The following is a 19,815-nucleotide window of genomic DNA, read 5'->3' as shown; positions in this document are numbered from 1 at the left end:
TAAAAGATATGTTAACATGTCTTAAAACAAACATCCAAATTAGGATAAATGGACTCCAGGTTTGCAGGCAAACTAGACAAGCCAAACTGAAGGTGAAGGCCTGTTTTCCACTTTATTCCAAGACCAGAAGAATTCCTTGGGGGTGTGCGGGGAGGGGCGTACGGGGGAGGGTGTGATGATAGAAAACCAGAAAATAGTCTTTAAATGTAGGTCACCATGAGACAAGCTAAGCAAATAAAACATTAACTTTGGCCCACCGAGTCGCAGCTCATTAGAAAGGAGGTGACGCGCTCGTATCTTTCAAATGAATTCACATTTATCTATACATTCATGCGCAGAACAAAGAAAGGAAGTCCATCACGATGTCAAAGAAGCGAGCTGTGATTGATAGCTAATGATGGACATTAGCTCGAGTGGAGCCATGCGCCACACAGGGGGGTTACCCCACCTTGGCATCACCCACCTCCTCCATCATCGCCACAGCGGCCCTGCTAAGCCGTGATAAAATTGATGAGCGGCACTCAAATTAAAACAGGGCCACAATTATGACACCTCCACGCCGAGCGCTTAATTAGTACATCTCCTGCGTTATAATTAATAAAAGACTGTCGGGCGGATGGCCATCAATAATTCAGCAATATTCCAAAACAGACAGGTCGGCCGAGCCTTCACCATGGATGGCCATAATTAGGAATAATGTACAGGGTGGACTGGAGTGGCATATTGCTTGGCCTTTTTGGGTCACCGACTGAAGAGATGTTAGGACGAAAGGATGAGGGCGGGGGCTGTGCTGTTTTTCTATATACAGTCGCCCCAAATTCACAAATTCATTAAAATAATGAAGTCCTATGTAGTATTGCGGTGACTGGGCATCAGTAATGTTATGAGACTTGACACTGGATTACATTGCCTTTCACACCGTATGGAGACTGACTACTGAACCAGCAGAACTAAGCCAGGGCTGACACCGAGTTGGAAAAAAAAAATCCTCTCATTCAGTGTGGAAGTGGTAAGTCTTGGCTTCTTTCTCACTCTGTTTGAAAAACTTTCCAAGTTTTGTAGAATAAGTAAATCAAACATGCTAACTAGTTAGCTCGCTAGCTTACTATGCTTGTGGCAGCCATCTGTTATGTCACCACAGTGATCCCGTGGCCTGTGCAATGTGATGTAAACGAAGTTTAATACAGACGAAAAAGTGTAAAACTGTATGACTGACTAAAGTGCTCACTCCATTCATGCCGTTGTTCTATGGAACAAATGTAACAAGGTGCTGAAACCAATGCACAGAGTGAACCGTCTTCCTGTGACACACATGCACATAACAGTACTATGTGGAGGGTGGCTAAATTATCAAGTTCATTTTGATTTGTGAGATAAGTAGTGAATTTATTATTGCCCCAGGCCTAGTGCCCACGAGACCAATAAATATTGTCAGGTTTTAATCTTGCGACAACCCTATTTACATGTGATATCTGATGTCCAGATCGGAGAAAAGTACTCCCTGTGACACAAGTGGCTTTCCGATGCAAGGCGCCGCTAAGTCCGTCGCCTCATTAGCGCGTTTGTTTGGAGACAATGTGCGACAGCGCCGTCAATTAGGACCACCTCGTATATACTTCGGACGGCCGTAATGCACGCCTGTCAATAGAATCAATTAGAGCTTTTTCTCTTGGCGCAGCACTTTGTGCCATCAGTCCATTACAGCCCGGGACTATGGATTAGTGTGGAAGAGCAGCGAGCTACAGTGAGCCCTGCGGAGCGCGGTATCACATAAACACAGGCACCCAGGCCGGCACTATGCATTATAGATAGCGAGCAGGCAATGATTACACACAGAGCCTCCTTGCAGACACAAGAAGCGCAATGTAGGACAAATTAGCATATCGGTGATGTTTTCAGCAGGGCCCAGGGATTGATTCATCTACTGATTCATAACACTGCTGCTGACAGGCCAACACATTGAGTCACGCCGCGGTCAAGCTAAGGAACCGGTGTGCTGTTTATTTACAGCAACAATAACGGCAAATGGATTATTGCTCATGGCTCGCAACAGGCAAGGAGCGCACGATTCTGTCACATCTGCAGCTAGAGTCGCGGATACTTAGATCTTAGATTAGCGAATCCTGGAATGGGAAAAGATTGGAAAAAGTCCCAATTATGCGCAGAGAAACTTGCAACACGGTCCAGTATAGCGCAACTGATCACAGGCCAAGCGCCTACAAATCCATGCTCGCTGACATTCAGCCCGATTAAGGAGCCAGTTTGCATATAGATTTAAACTCAATATTCTATTCTTGTGCCAAGACAGGTGGTCTACATCTCAGAAGCCACAACCGGTCCAATCAGGATGTAGTGTACTGTACGTTTGCTTAAATAATGAAATATGGTCATGTCAAAGCTGATGCTCATCTGGAAATGTAAATTGAGGCAATAAGAATTTTGAGTGGATAATAATGCATAATGCAGTAGAAAATAGTAAAAAGAAAAAAAAAAAGAAGCAACAGTTGTTGTGCATTGACACTTATCTACAGCAGCTAAAAGGCGCATAAAAACTTAATGTTTCAATCTGTTTACGAGTAGCCTGCTTTTGTATCCTCAAAATTCCCCGAGAGTCAATATTTAAAGGCTTATGTTTCAGAAAGAAGGGGGGGGTGAATCACCCCAAGCCCTTGGCTCCAGACTTCATGCTTCATACTCTACTATTTTGGCCGCGGTGGCCTCCGACGGGCAATAAATCTTGGGCAGGAGTAAACAGCGGGGTGGAGCACGTCCATGAATACTCAACGATCGCATCTGAGGCCAGGGATTCAGAGCGACCCAAACTTGTTGCGGTTTTCCAGCCTTGAACCAAAAGCGGTTGGATAGATTAAAATTTCCTTCTACGGGGGCACTTGTCCCTGGCTGATGTCCCTAAGTTGGAGGAAGCCAAATGAGTGATACAATATTTAAGTAATCCATGCAGGCAATGGCTTCAGCAGCTGTTTTCATACTTAAAAAAGCAAAAGCATATTCAAGCACTTTTTGTCGTAGCCGGTTTGGACATCTCCTCTGCATTTACTATTATCTCAGACAGAAAAGATCTGATTTTATCCCATTATGCTTTAGCAAGGCAGTAAAGCGCCTGAAAGTGGGAGGGTTGAGATGGCATATGGTTACACAACAATACATAGGGTGTGAGCCATCACAGCGCTCCAATTTTAGAGCATTTCCACTGGTTGCTTCACATTCTTTGGAATTGATTTGGAGATCTGACTGATGCCACTGACCGCACTACCGCATGCACCTGGTGCCCTGGTATGATTGCAAGGCGTTTAACCCCACAGGGAAGAAAGAATACATTACAATCATAAAAACATCAAAGAAATGTTGGTTGAGCCAACAACTGGCTAAGTGTTAACAGAAATAGCATTTTCAAGCATAAAAATGGCTAAATAGTCTACAGAAGATGCATTCAAAGACGTTGTGATGACATGTAGTATTCTACGCTGGTCATAAGGTTATCCATGCCTTATATGTCTTATGTATACTACAGTATATTGTGTAATACGGGTGTAAAGGTTATTTCATATGTAGACGGCCCCAATAAACATATTTAGAAGGTCGTCAACAGCTCTAACAAAAATATTTAACTTATAATTAGTGAACCCTGCTTTATGGAAATATACTTATGCCATTCAGGTATGGAAGTGTGATAAATGAGGGATGACAATAGGAATAAGCCGGAAAAATGTCGTATACGGGTTCCATGTACGGTACTTTCCTATAACAGGCCACTCTATGATATGTATGTGTAGTGTCCCTGTCCATTATGTGTGGCGGTGATTACTTTTACTTCATTTTAGTTGTATTTAGTTGGTGGCTTCCATTTATTTTTTTACATTTTTTAAACACTTGAACATGATTTCAAACAGCATGAAAATCAACAAATGAGCACACTTGTGAGGCTACATAAAGTCACCTGTCACTTCAAATCCTAGTTATTAGCTTGGGGCTAACATTTCGGGCAGGTTCTATTGTATGTTATAGAGGTCACATTGGCGTATACGGGTTCCATATACAGTACATTCCTATAAGAGGCCACTCTATGATATGTATGTGTAGAGTTCCTGTCCATTATGTGTGGGGGTGATTACTTTTACTTCATTTTAGTTGTATTTGGTTTGTGGTTTCCATTTTTTCATCAATCATATTTATTTATTTAAAAACCATTACAATACACTCATATGTGACTTTACTCATCTGTATACACCAGTCATTATTTGCACTATGACCCATTTACTACTGCACTAAAATTAATATATCTGCTCCTGCATATGCTCCTGTGCAATACTATGTGTATATTTTGGATATCTTGTACATATCTTGTTAAATTGTCTTTTTTTTACTCTACTTTTATATACTTTTTTTTCTTTTTAAACTTGACTACTGCACTGAAAGGAGAAGCTCTCCAATCTCGTTGTACATCTTGTATAATGACAATAAAGGCCATTCCATTCCATTTTTAACACTTTTTAAACACTTGAACAGGATTTCAAACAGCATGAAAATCAACAAATGAGCACACTTGTGAGGCTACATAAAGTCACTTGTCACTTCAAATCCTAGTTATTAGCTTGGGGCTAACATTTCGGGCAGGTTCTATTGTATGTTATAGAGGTCACATTGGCGTATACGGGTTCCATATACAGTACATTCCTATAAGAGGCCACTCTATGATATGTATGTGTAGTGTTCCTGTCCATTATGTGTGGGGGTTACTAGTCAAGGTAACACAAGCTCCATTCGTGCACAAAACAAAGCAATTCCATGTCGTTTAGGCCAAAAGGAGATTAAAACCCTAAAAACATCACATAAATGTTGGGTCGAGTCCATGACTGGCTAAGTGCTAGCAGAAACAGAGTTACAGAAATATGCAAATGAGTGCTACTCAAGGTAACACAAGCTCCATTTGTACGCAAAACAAAGCAATTCCATGTCGTTTGGGCCAAAAACAAGACCTCCCCTGCTATTACTCGTACTGAACTCATTTGTGCCGTATAAGTAAAAGCACATTTTGGGTTATTTTTAGCCATGCGCAGATCATATCGGGGTAGGAGGAATAGTTGAGTCGACATTTCTCTGGTTCAGGCGAGCAAATAGTTGCGGGAAAAACCTTGTCATTTAATCAGATAATTGAGAGTAGAAAAAAGGAAGCAGATTTGTTTTTAGATAACCATCTCCGGAGAAAAGCGTCTTTCTGTGGCAAACACTGACGACTTTCTTCATTCTCCTAATACGCCACAAGAATGGAGAAAACCAAAAGTGACCCAAGAGGGTATGAAAGAACCTCAAAAGCAGACCTCATGATGACAGAAGGAACAAAGTGATTTAAAAAGCCATGTCACTTTATCAAAAGACAAAACAAAAGACTGCCAATCCCCTTCCCCTTGTGGGCCTCTCCTTGCACAGGATAGCCAGTTGTTGGCCCACATCCATGGCCTGGAATTGGCTGATGCCCCGCCCGACTCAGATCTGTGCAGCGACTGATCAACAATAAACACGGTCAACAATAACAGTTAACGGGGGGTTTGTTTTGGCAGGGAGGCGAGTGGAAAGTGTCCCCACCAGCCTTTTTGCTTCAGCGTGGTCAACAGTGGCCATAAGACAAATAAAACATAGCCACAGTACCGAGCACAGGCGCCCAAAGTGGAAGAAAACACCACAGTTATGTGTAGCAACACGACCAAACAGGAGTTTGTCAGCTGAAGAGCAGACAATCTCTTAAAATGGCTTGTTTTCGCAATAATAAGCAAAGCACTCTCTTGATTTCTCAGCCCTTCAAAACCCAGGTTATACTTCACTTCCTCTGCTAGCAATTAGTCTCCACGATGCGATTTGTCAAAAGCTAAGCCTTTGGTTTCCATCGCTCTCTCTCTCTTTCCCTCTTGCCCTGCCAGCTCCAGTTACAATTGGCTGCTTCCTGCGTCGGGAAAACATAAGCCCTTTCCTTCGCAGCAAGAAGGTGGCCTGAGGAGCTGGCCAAGGCTGAGGCTGAAAAGATGGCCGGGCCTTCAGGTAAAAGCCAACAAATGCGCTGTAAACAAAATCAGAAATCTGCCACATTGAGCAATTTCATAAAGGGAACTCTTTCTCGGGGTATTTGGGAGTTGGGTCAGTGTACAAACTCGATCAAGAAACAGGACCTATTGATTACTGGCTCAAGAAGTACGTTGATGTTTTGTCAACAAACATAAATAAAGATAGTGAATACAGTGTTACACTGAAAAAAGTAATTTAAAAGTAATAAACACAAAGCCCTGTTCTAAACTCCTGTTTCCCATTTGAAGAGGGAACCTTGTTTTCACTCGATCTCAGCCATGGCATGTCTGCTTGGCTCTGTAGCCAGTCTGCATGCAGTGTGAAAGGTAATGTGATCGAACGTCATGTCTCCGAACATCACTGATGCCTTGTGACCCAAACACTAACTCTAACTTGTCTATCAATATTTTTTGACTAATAGACATAAGCAAATGTTGCGCAACTCTGACTGTACTATACGAGTGTGGTCTCGTCAATTTTCCGAAGCCGCTAGACCGTTAGAATCTAAAAGTGTAATAATCATCAGCTGCATTAATGCTGGCTGAGCAGTTTGCCACTCCCCACTATTCCAACATTGGTTCTACTGCTGCAATACACTTGTTCATAAGCCACATTCAGCTCCACAAAAACCTCTATCTGTCATCCCCCCCTTACTCCCCCCATCATAGTGCATTCAGGTACTTGAAGGGCTCACAGTGAGGAAGGAGACGTATAGTGTCTGGGTAACAAGGGACCTGGAGAGCCATCAAACAGCCAGACATTTTTCTTGGTAAATCACTGGTGGAGTGAGGAAACTTTGGAGAGCGCAATTAACAACCTCAAGGTCAAAATTCTCTGGAGAGCAAGTGCTGAAAAAGAAAAAAAAAAATCCCCAGGCATTTTTCCTCTCCCCTTTCTCTCCAGCCTCACAGCTAAATACTCATACACGCTCCTCTATCTCCTTTACCCCCCCCCACACACACACACACTTCATTCACCCTTTTTCCTTGTTAACAACCTCCCTTCATCCCCTTACCGCCGCCCCTCCAAGCTGCCTCCATTATAGATAAATGTTACTCTGTGGTCGGAGGCGACACAATTTCTGGAGCAGGGCCGAGAGTTGGTCGCAGGTGTGCAGAGGATGGCAGCCATGGATCTTAATCTTAAGGCAATAACGCCGCTGCTCAGCAGAGAGGTCATTTTGGGGTTCACGGGTTCTCCAAAAGGCAGAACAAAGTCTTACGGCACTCAAGCACACTTTATAATTTGGGCTGAAATTGATTTCATGACGACCGGCCTTGATTTAGCACTTGACGAGCCCGAATACATCTGTGGATTTACAACGACCAGATCCTAAAATAATTAAATGTCAAGTGGATGCTGCTGGCTGGAAATTGGGCACCTTATTAAAAAAATATCAAAAGTCTTTACGACATTAAGTCGGGATGAACATGGCTGAATCTTAACTAGATGGACACTTGTAAGTGGAAACAGGCCCTTATTTCTAATCCTGGTTCCTTAATCTGGATTACAGGGCAGTGTAAATAAAACCAGGTTGAAAAACTAAATGGGAATGTTCGCTGGTTACCCTGAGCATCTTACCTTTGCCAGCGCTTTCACTGAAGTTTCTGTTGGCAGGATTACTCACAACATCTCAGAGGATGAATTCATTCATTCATTTGTGTTGATGAGCTCGCCATACTAGTTATTAATATTCCCGCATGGGGATGCGGCCTTCGTCTTTACAAGCATATTTTTCCCACTACATCACCTTGCGTTGCTCCTCACAAAGCGCCACTCTCTTGCTGTGTGTGTATGGTCGCGGCTTCGCCTCCCCCCACAGACACAGAAAGACTGTATGACTGACAACAGGTCTCACTATGTTCGCCATTGTTCTATGAAGCAAAGTGGGAACCCTCTTCCCGCCTGTTTGTACACAAGAGACGAGGAAAACAGAGATGCATGCACCTGGTAAAATATGTACATAAATCCAGTTCTTCATTTATCATGTGAATAATTTATTTATTATTTGCCTTTTTGTTTCTGAATGAGAAACCTTGCCATGTTTTAATCCTGAGAAGATCTCGTGACACCTCCAGTATCATTCCTTCTAGACACCTGTTTGTTTGTTAGCAAACGCCCCTAAAGAAACATTTATAACCCAGATATAGGACATAACGTCTTTGGACACTTTCATACTTAAAGTGTACTTAACATACTTAACTCATACTTAACATATTTGTGCTTGGCAGGAGATTAAAGCTCACCCCTGAGGTCCAGAAAGTGTGTTTACGGAACATGATGATGTCATAACGAAGCAGACCTTGACAAGGTCACATTGCCCTGTGAGACAAACCTGTGATATTTTGTCTTTGTTTGGACGGAACCAAAAACATGTTTTGTGACGTCAGAGCCACCTTGACGACCGTCTGGCCTCGCTTTTGATGCCAAAAGTCACAAAGCGTCTTTATAACCTTGAAAGTGGAAGAATCGTACTGAGTTCAAAAAGGCTTTGAGTAAACCTCATTTCCTCATCGCCACAACATTTTTCTTGCAGCCAATACAAGACAGCCCTTTACCTTTGCTTGTTTGTGCACATGTGAGGACGACTACACTGACAAATCCCCACGATAACGATGTCTTCGACATACCGGCTAAATAACAACATGGCCGACTCCAGTGCATTCCTGTCTGAACTCTGCTTTGGGACACGGGTGTGGCTGGCCACTTCATTCATCAGCATTGCCTTGCCTGCACAGGCTTTTATTTAGACAGTATCCTTCATCCTCATTGATTTTATTAGGAAAATAAACAACATCTTGTCTTCCAAAGTGATTGTTGCTGAGTTGAGGCAAGGCCAGCCAGCCAATCAATAAACCATTCCCCAATAACCATATCAATATTACAGCAATCCTCGTGCAGGGCGGTAATTACAACGGGCCAGGTGCAAAACTTCAACGTGATCTGTGCCATATATTCAATTTAAAGAGAGCTCTTACCTCCTAATGGGAGGAGAAAAAAAATCAATGAGTCGTCGACAAATAAATTTAAAACCGGGCTCGGGGCGCGGCGATATATAGGTCCTCCCCCCCACCGGGTGACTTTAACTGTACGTTTCACTAAGTTGACATTGATTGGACAGCAGAGGAGTAATGGTGGAGTGATGTTCAATAACAGCACTCTGCGTTTTAGGAGGGAGGTTGGGGGGGGGGGGCAGTGTTTCATACAGTACGGAATGGCGAAAGAGCGTCGTTGCGCTATTAGACGCCACTTCACGTCTAGTGCGCCACAGACTATTAAATGTTTGATTGCGGTTCTGCTTGGATGGTTTCATTATGCTGACCAAATGAGAAGAATATTGGCTTGACTACATTTCCTTGACCCAACCATAGGGAAAATCCGTTAAATATTACCTTTAATGGGAGGTACTGGGAGGGAGCTCATTTTGTGCCCATTGAGGGCTTGGTGCTTACCTTTTTGTCCTCATGCATGGTGTTGAATGATGAAATTAAAAATTGAATGAAAGTGTTTTCCTTCGTATGAAATACTCCAATTAACAATCCTCTTCTCCCGCTTCCAAACAGACAGGAAGAGATTTCACTTTGTGCATTGGTTGACCTTGGCACGTTTGTACAAAGAATACCGGCATGAACAGAGTGAGCCTTTTTGTGAGTCCTGCAGTCTCTTTGTCTCGATGGGTGGAGGCGGGGCTTCTAGCGTACACACCGTGTGCTGAAGAGCGTAGCCTCAAGAGGACCAATGCAAGGTAACGTAGCATAAAAATGGCAATATATTGTCAGATATTTGTTCTATTTTTGCATTGTACTGGTCATGTTAAAATGTAGTGTTTTTTTCCAAATGCCACAAGATGGCAGTAGCTGCATTTGACGTATCATGGGTGGTCAGTATCAAGCAATGTTCAACCTTCAATGTTGCTACTCAGCTGTTGGTGTGAAACTTGCGCTTGTTACACTGAGTTTTCACGTTTCGTAACAAACAGCGGCGCTCCAATTATCGCCTGCTTCCAATTATCACCCTGTCCTCTTTCCAGTTTTTGGTAAATAAATGCCCCGGCTGTAATTAAAGCATTTAAGTTCTATGAATAAATTAAAGATGTAGTGTTTTCATTTATCGCTTGCTGGTGAGGTAAAGTGACTTCAATCTACTTGAGCACATTCCCCATTGAATCCTTGCCACAAACATACGCTATAATTGGAAGATATGAGTGCATATTTTAGTTTCAGTTTTATGGGTGTATTTAGGCACCTCTATGAGTATAGTGTGCTCCAACAAAGAACATTTGAAATTTTTGGGGGGGGGATAAATTCACTTGAATACATAGACAGGATAGCACATGATCAATTATGTATCTCTATAATGGAATAAAAGTTGACTCCTGTCAAAATGTAGCGGGCCGCCAAAACGACTGCGAGGTCCCCGGGATGAAATGGGACGTCATGTGATATGAATTCAGTCAAAGATGACATAACCATGTCATAAACCTTTGCTGAACTTTGCTCGTATGAACTCCCTCCAGGACGAATATCACACTGGCTGTCAACTAGCGCTGCATGCTTGTGTAAACACAGACACACGCATGCGTGGGCCTACCTGGAGTGGGGGACATCGATGCTGGAGGAGACCACCTTGCGCTTCTGCTCCAGCAGGGACACGGAGCGACACGCGTCCAGCTCCCTGCCGCCACGCTTGCCGCCGCCCTCGCGCGGTTCACACTCTCCCGCCTCTGGGCTGAGGGAGCAGCCGTCTGTCTTGTGGCCGTTTGGGGCGCCGTTGAGGGAGCTCTGCGTGGAGAAAGACAGGAGAGTCAGGACAAGAGAGGACTCCAGTGGAGAAAAGCGCCCATGAGGCTTGTAAACAAAGACGCCCCGGGTGATAAACAATCAGCTGTTAAAAAGTCACTTATAAATAATTCTTGAGCACACTTCCTATTTAAATGTCACTGAAATATTATATAGGAAAGCTATGCATTTTAAATGATGGGCTATATGGTCTAGGGATGCTCCCATGGATCGGCCACTGATTAGTATCGGCCGATTTCCGTGAAAAACTCTGCATACGCAGACAAATGGTTTCATTTCCCATGTTTTCATAAGACTCTAAATGCATCAAATTAAATTCAGGTTTATGTCAAATAAAAATCCCCTCAAATGTTTCTTTTTTTAATAATGGTCTAGGGATGCTCCCATGGATCGGACACTGATTAGTAATGGCCGATTTCCGTAAAAAAAATCTGCATTTGTCAGAAAAATAATAGCACACGCAACACTGTAGGTCAGGGGTCTCAAACACGCGGCTCGTGGGCCAAATGTGGCCCGCAGGACACTAGTTTGAGGCCCCCGCCTTGATATGAAAGTTTAATGTTAGTGCGGCCTGCACAAGTTTTATATTGATGCTGTATGGTATCATGTACCCAGAAAAAAATATTATGTTTGATTAATGTTCATGTTAAAGGTTAAATAACTGTTAATAGTTATCCTCCCTATCCGTGTGGAAGTGGTAAGTTTTTGGCTATTTAAGTTTAAAGGAAATAACTTGAAGGCTACCGTTTAGGTCGCTAGCTCTCTAGTTTGCGAGTTAGCATGTGTCTCAAGATCCTTCAGTTGCGCAATATGTTGTAAATAAAAAGAGTATAAATGTGACTATAGTCGTGTTTTGTCATGTCTACAGGGCTCTAATAATGCTTTGTTCATTTTAATCTGAAAAAAATAATTTGTCTACCCACCAACTATATGTGGTTTCTTAAGTTTTTATTATTTGCCGTTTTATTATTATTATTATATTTATTTATTACTTTATTCTTGATTTGTTTATTTATTTTTCATCTTATTTTGTGTAGAAAAATAAAAAGTAAGATATTTGCGAACAGTGGAATGTTTTATCAGAGCTTTTCTTGTAGAAAATTGGAACCAAAGCAAAGTTTTTTAAATTTTTTTGTTTTTAATAAATGCGTTTTTTTTTTTTTTTTTTGAAAACCTGATGTGGCCCAGTCTCACCCAGACCCGAGCTCCAGTGGTCCCCCAAGTAAATTGAGTTTGAGACCCCTGCTGTAGGTTTTGACACATTTTCACCCTTAACATGGTAGGATGAGTTGCGCTGCTTGGCTGCAACCAGCAGGGGCGCTGTTGATTCAGTCAAGTTGACTTAATCGATTCTTCGTTTTACACATTGCCACAAAAGAAAATGTAGCGTTTTGCGAGTGTGTCATCATTTTGCTGTGTATACGCCTCCCTGAAGATTAACATCAACTCTTCCACACACTCACACACACACACACACACACACACACATATACACGAGCAGGAAGGAGACAATTAAAGGCATCATTGCCCGGTTTGATCACACATCAGCGGGAAGGCTTGCTGGAAACGACCACCGTGTGGTTGGCCACCCGGTGGTGCGCAAAACGCACAACAACAACAGGAAGATGGATTATGCCCGGCTCTGCAGCGATGAGGTGTCGTTGCTGACTGCACGGCTCACACTCCTTTGTTCCGTCTGGCTCCTGAATGCTGGCATTCCAGAGGCAGGAAATTGTGTCTTCATGACAAAATGATGAGGAAATGTGCAGATCTTTCTGATGCATGCATGCCTGTTGTGTAACCATATCTCTTATAACTTAGAGTGGTAGCTTAGAGTGGTAGCTATAAGGAAGGGCAGCACTGACAAAGTAAAATGGCAAGGTAAAGCGGGATGATTGACATAGAATGGGAAATTGTACTCGTTGCGACTTAGGAACAGGGCACACGCTTCTCACGTCCTGGCTGCTCAGTACAACATGCCGGGGGAGATGACAACAAAGGATGCTCAAACACACACAGATACCAAGTAGTGCACTCCTCACCGGGACAAAGAGACTGAATGACTGACAGGAGGGTTCACTCACTGTTCATTTTGCCATAGAACCAACAGATGCACAGAGTGAACACTCTTGTCATCCAGCCTGTTTGGTAGATTGAGGAGGGGGAAAAAAAACACATCAAGGCAGGCAAAATGATGACGTTTGTTTTTAGTTATTGCGTGGTTAATTGATTTATTGATTATCGTGACATACCTGAAGATTATTATTATTACATTCAACACATCAATTCATCTTAGCAAGCTTAGCAATCAGTCTGGCTACACTTTATGCATACATCATTTGCCAAAGGCTGTGTTTACACTTCATTTTGACAGCGCTTCACTTATTTTTACACTTAATTTTTCAAAAAACGTGTTAGGGGTGAAGTCACTGCATCTTTAGCAAGCTTCCATATCCACTGGACGACATGTTTAGCATCCATCTTTTGTCAAAGGCTGACTTTACTATGATTAAATGTATTAGAGTATGCAGTCAATATAAAGGTCGCGTGACGGCGACGGCAGACATTGGAGCAGATCGATTCAAATTCCACTGCGCATGCATATGGCCAAGCGCCGAGGTGTGCACCTTCATGGGTCAAAGGTCACCATCACCCATAGATTGAGTGTTGCAATTCCAAGCAGAATTTCTTTTTTTATTGCACCTCATGTTCTTCTTTAAATAGTAAATGTGACATTCATCATACATAATTAGCATTCAGACCTGACCTTGCGTTTACAGCATGCGGCTCAACCAACCAATTAGAACAGCTGACACTGGTCCGCCCGCCTGGGATCATCGCGTCAGAACAAAGAAGCCTCCTTGCAAAATAAGTCATTTCCAAAGTAACGCCTCTTTGTTAGCAGTGGGAAAAACGCTTGCAAATTACTCTCCACAGCACAAACAAAAAGTCAACAAGTGGCTATGCCTGCTAAACCAACCCCCCCTGACTGGCTTTTCTGCAGGCGAGGGGGTGTTGTTGTGCCGGAGCGGGCGCAGAGCCAAGCATCCAGATTCTTTGGAGAATGCCACCCGCTGCCGACCTGGGGGTGCCCGCTTTGTTGGCTGTACAGCTGCTGCTGTTCAAACGGGGCTGCATGCCCTCACAAACAACTCCCACCACCACCACCACCACCACCACCCGACTTGGGACGTTTAAAATAGCACCACACACACATCCCTGCAAACAAAAAGCAACAAGAGATGCACACCCCTCCTACTCTTCATTTTACGGCTTGTTTTCGACCTCTGTGGGGGAATTGCTGAAAGACACTTGACCATTGTGCAGCAGTGACCATGTTGGCTTTTGTCCACACACACAGCAAAAACAAGCAATGCAATCAAATGCAAGTGTATATTAGATATTTATACGCTATATGCAATCAAACATGCCTGTATTTACATTGCACAACAACGCAAGCACATGCAGAATGTAAACAGAACCTAGTTACTAAAGTTCTGTGTTGGACATTGTTTCCATCCTCCTCAAAGACCCCATGGAGCTGCTGCCATGTGACACCACAGCAAACAAGGTCATCATCACAACTAATTAGTTCCAAACGTGTGCATCATCAAATCTCCATATTCTCCTTCCGAGCTCAGCACAGCAAAGCTCTAAAGCTCTGTTTGCAACTTGTGCTCAACAATGGCAGCCTTGTTGTGAAGAATGCGTTGATGTTTCATCTTGCTCCAATAGGCAAACTATGCATTGCAAATATCCCCGAAGCTTCTTGGGTGCACCGGCGTTTAAAAACGGGGAAACGAAGCCCGGTTCTGTGCACCGGTCCAAATGGCTGCAGCCGGGGCTGTTTGTTTGCTTCAGCTTACCCGCCCACTAGTGCACATAAACATTGCGCAGGCCCCATCCGAGCCCTTTGTCCTATATATTAAAATGTCGCCAAATGTCATGACATAATTGTTTCTTTTGTACGCAGTATATGTTTATATTTTATGAATTTCGAATTACGCTTGATATTTGTTGTGCACAATAGAGGAAGCGGTTAAAAAAGGCTGCAAAAGACCACCACCAAAGCCCGCCAGCGAAGCCGTGGAGCCGGTCGACCCACACTTACCTTCAAGCTGGACTTGAGCGGTCCTTTCGGTGTAATGTGGTTGAACCCAGCGGCTATCTCGTCTTCGGAGAACTCCTTAAGGCTGCCGTCTTGCAGCAGGACCGTGTAGACGCTGCCGTTGCTACGCCGGGCCCCCGCCGCCACCGCCACTGCCGCGCCGTCCTTGCTCTCCTGCTTGACAGCCTGGACCACTCCTGTCACCGGGGCGCCCTCTCCAGTCGGGCTCGGTGCGTAAACTCGGCTGCCGAGGATCGAACGCTTTACCAGGCGCCTGGTGTGCATGTCTAAAAAAAAAGGTCCGGAGCGAATGTGTGTACGACGGGTGAAATATTACAGCGTTGAGGCTGGTAAACAACGTCGAGGTGGAGAAAAACACGCCGCCGGCCGTGACAAAACGTCAGGAAGTGGCACCATACTCGGAAGGGGTCGACACTCGAAGGGCGCCGTCGTCGACTTTCACACACACTCCCGCTAACAAAACGTGAAAAACAATTCGCTCCACATCCAAACCGGCTGCCAATCTTCCTCCTATTTCGACCTGTTTGTTTTCTCCACTAGCTTGAAGAGAGGTCGGTCGGAAAACCCGGAATGAGCGAGCTTCTTTCCGGAGCCGCCATGTTGCTCGTTCACGATTGCTCAAAATGGCGGCTTGCTAGCTTATTAAGCAATTTAGCGTCGACGGATGTTAATAAGCGCGTCGAGTTGTACACACATAACATTGTAGCATTCGCTGCCATGCCCTCGGAGGTGGTGAATTTGGTTGAAAATACACCCTTCCGTCTACTCCAGGCCCGTTCCCAATGTACTCCAGTCCGGAATGAGCTCCAGCCCGGAGGAGTCTGAACCGGCGGAATGCTGCCTGTAAACATGTGCGGTCCCGCGGTCAAGACGGCCTGCGATTGGTCGATGGAGCACACGCCTCCACAAGCCCCCACCGCTCCCCTCCTTCTTGCTCCCCCGACAGAAGGCAACACAAGCTGGGGAGAGGGAGGAGAGAGGACGCTTCATTCAAAACAATGACGCAAGGAAGGAAAGGAAGCTGGGAGGGAGTTTTTAGGCAGAAGACAACCACACTTTATGCTTTAACCCAGTTGTAGATATCTACCCTACTTTTTTAAAGTGTCATGGGACTTCCACATTCACAGTAATAGGCTTGAGATTGAGAACAAAAATGGCCGACACTCTGCTTTTGTGAACTCAAACAAAGAAGACTATTCACCATAAACATGACAGTTTAATTCTATTAAATTACTCAAATCCTACATCACAGTATGCATTTCACGACCGGAGTAGTAATTAAATTTCAATTTTCAAAGTGTTCTCCCTCGCTTCCTGTTTGTCTTAACTTCCTGTTTGGCCTTCAGCCCAAAGTCTGCCATTAGGCTTGGGCCGTTACACTTGTGTGACAGTTAAGAATGCCAAACAACGAGATGCAAGTACCCTTTCTACAGCGTCAACATCTTCATTTTCACAGGGAATTACTTATATTTATACTTTAAATTATATTCATTGGCCGATCAGGCAGTTCAGCTTGAGCCCTATGAAATCTGACTATAGCAACAAGTGTCCCCATAAAAGCTAGCTGGCAAAAATCTTATTTTGCTTGTAAAATTTCATTATTTATGAAATAAATAAATAAACAAAACAAGCACATTAAGTAAGTAAGACAATGGAATAGTTAGCATTTATTTTGAACACTTCCTGTTGCCGTGGTGGGTGCTTGCATGTCTGTTCAGGGCATCAGTGGATGGAAAAAGTATTGTGCGGAACTTTGCTGAAAAGTGTTTGTCGCTAGGTAACGCATCTCGGGGTGAGACGAAGCAGTCTAAAGGCGTCAAAGTGTGAATGTAGCAGCAGCAGCAGCAGAAAGCCTGGAAATAGTAGAATGGCAAATGCTGCAACCAGGGGCGCCACTACAGGTTCTGAGGACAGGGGGGGGGGGGCTTAGCCCCCAGGAGATGCACAGGATATGAATGAATGTAGTAGACATTCAAAAAAATCCAAAAAACAAATAAGGAAAAAGAACCGGGATATAACTTTCCCGCTTTGGGACGGATTTAGTAGAGATACTCAATTGTTTTAGGCCACCATTAAATTTACACAAAGGTCACCATCACCCATAGATTGAGTGTACACACAAGTACACACAATGTACACTGCTAAACCGCTGCTCGAGCTCCGCAACCATTCTGTCCATAATAATCATTATTGTATTATTAATGAGCCTATTATTATTACTATCATCATTATTCTTCTTCTGATTACTACTACTACTACTACTACTGCTATAGTAGTAGGCTAGTATTAGCCTGCTTATTGGCTTGCTTATTAGCCTGATTTTGCCCTATATGAAATTTGTCAGATATTTTTTTGTAAAAAAATAAAAATCAATACATTTTTTTTAAAAATCAATAAAAAATATAGGCGGCACAGTGGTCCAGTGGTTAGCGTGCAGACCTCACAGCTAGGAGACCAGGGTTCAATTCCACCCTCGGCCATCCTAGTGTGGAGTTTGCACGTTCGCTAGGTTAATTGGCCACTCCAAATTGTCCATAGGTATGAATGTGAGTGTGAATGGTTGTTTGTCTATATGTGCCCTGTGATTGGCTGGACACCAGTCCAGGGTGTACCCCGCCTCTCGCCCAAAGACAGCTGGGATAGGCTCCAGCACCCCCGCGACATTCATGAGGAAAAAGCGGTAGAAAATGAATGAATGAATGAATAAAAAATATCAAACTATTTAGGGGGACTTAAGAATAATTTAGGGGGGGCTGAAGCCCCCCAAAACTAAAAGGGGCCTAATGACGCCACTGGCTGCAATTGTATAGCACCTTTTTCCAGACCCCCAAAAAAAGAGGAACCACACTTTCAGTTATTTTGTGCTACCAACATTTCACAACTTCTACTTCCCAAATTAAAAAAGTTGCCGACTCTTTGCTGGAATAGCATAAAACTGCAAAATTGTAGGAAAAATGTAGGAAAAAATCTCATACGTCACCTTCTTAATGACTTCATAGTGCGCTAATTCCTTTCTAATGAGCCTTAAAGACTGTTAAAATGCTAACTAATGGCCGCCGGGCATGCAAGTCAAAGTGACCACACGCTTCTCCTTTAATGTCATCGTTACAGATTTCGAATAGAAAGCCTCGCGTCATCAAATATTTACACGCAGAGAGCAGCACAGTGGACTGACAGATGTGGCCATAACTGCCAAAACAGGCTTTGCCCCCCGTGATGGACAACGTGGAGCTGTCCGCCGCTTGTAAAGGGAACAAATGGCCTCATTAGAAGGGCCGGTGGAGGGGGACCGTCCTCACCCCAAAGGGGCGGGTATGGAGGGTGGTGTGTATGGTGTTTCCTGCAAGTGATTTTGGGTGTGCATCCATCGCTGTGGGCCCCCGATCGGCACTAAAACATCTCAATGTGGCACATCATTTCCTCTGGGGTTCTTTATAGCTTCCTGTGTGTGTGAGATGTCAAATGCACAATCCCGTCACTCAATCATCCTTTTTGTGGTGTAAAGTTGTTCCCCAATTCATGGCTTTTCCTCGTCTTTTTCATCCCGGCAAAAATCCAGGCTTTTTTTTTTTATTAAGATGTGTAGTGAAGCCTACTTAAGCTGTATCTAAGGTGCATGCTCAGAGGCAGTATCATGTCTACGAGGAAGGAGAATTGTGCAACAATTCAGCATTAGAGACATTGACCCATGTTATTCATTGGGAAAGTGTCTCCAAACTTTTGACTAGTACAGAAGTTTTGTTTCCATCATATACGGCTTATTTACTTTCATTATGTCCACTATATGGTAATAGTTAATTTCATTTCAACATGCATCAGATTCCAATTGAGTGCATCCCATAATCAGTTCCCAGTTCCACATGTCCAAAAGGAGTAGGAAGAAGCAAAGCTTATTAAATCCTACCCTTCCATCTGGTACTTTTACAGTCAGTAACTGTTACATTTGTTCACTTCCTGCTTTCCATAATACAGTTTAAGGTTTTTGGAAAGCAGGAAGTGAACAAACGTAACAGTTACTGATTGTAAAAGTACCAACAACCTTAAAACTGTATTACGGAAAGCAGGAAGTGAACAAATGTAACAGTTACTGATTGTAAAAGTACCAGATGGAGGGGTAGGATTTAATAAGCTTTGCTTCTTCCTACTCCTTTTGGACATTAAACTGTATTATGGAAAGCAGGAAGTGAACAAATGTAACAGTTACTGATTGTAAAAGTACCAGATGGAGGGGTAGGATTTAATAAGCTTTGCTTCTTCCTACTCCTTTTGGACATTAAACTGTATTATGGAAAGCAGGAAGTGAACAAATGTAACAGTTACTGATTGTAAAAGTACCAGTATATTGGTAAAAGTAAAAGTATATTGGGTAATACAAGCCGTTTAAAGCCAACATTACAATCCATTGATTAGACAATAGCCCCTGCTATACAGCGTCCAGAATAAAACAATAACTGCTAATGTCAGAGTCTATTATGTTATTTATGTCTAATGTTCATTCATTCATTCATTCATTCATTTTCTATCGCTTATCCTCACGAGGGTCGCAGAGCCTATCCCAGCTGCGAGAGGCGGGGGTACACCCTGGACTGGTGGCCAGCCAATCACAGGGCACATATAGACAAACAACCATTCACACTCACATTCATACCGATGGACAATTTGGAGTCCTAGCATGTTTTTGAAATGAGGGAGGAAACGGGTAGAACGTGCAAACACAGAGGGTCAAGTGTGGGATTGAACTCGGGTCTCCTAGCTGTGAGGCCTGTGCACTAACCACTATACCGCCGTGCAGCATTCTAATGTTTCTAA

The 19,815-nt window shown here is 43.5% G+C and overlaps 1 protein-coding gene across 1 annotated transcript in view; it reads right to left on the bottom strand.

The window, feature by feature from the left end:
• The window catches only part of znf704 (zinc finger protein 704), a 39,156-nt gene extending 23,315 nt beyond the window's left edge, over positions 1-15,841 (bottom strand). The window contains exons 1-2 of the mRNA XM_058046869.1: positions 14,989-15,841; positions 10,669-10,859 (exon numbers count right to left, since the gene is read on the bottom strand). Coding sequence (XP_057902852.1) covers positions 10,669-10,859; positions 14,989-15,270 — 473 coding nt within the window. The 5' untranslated portion in view covers positions 15,271-15,841. The remainder of the gene's footprint in view (positions 1-10,668; positions 10,860-14,988) is intronic.
• Positions 15,842-19,815: the final 3,974 nt, after the last annotated feature.

Source organism: Doryrhamphus excisus, chromosome 14 (genome assembly GCF_030265055.1).
Source record: "Doryrhamphus excisus isolate RoL2022-K1 chromosome 14, RoL_Dexc_1.0, whole genome shotgun sequence".
NCBI classification, from domain to species: domain Eukaryota; kingdom Metazoa; phylum Chordata; class Actinopteri; order Syngnathiformes; family Syngnathidae; genus Doryrhamphus; species Doryrhamphus excisus.
This window is presented reverse-complemented; position numbering and strand designations above follow the sequence as displayed.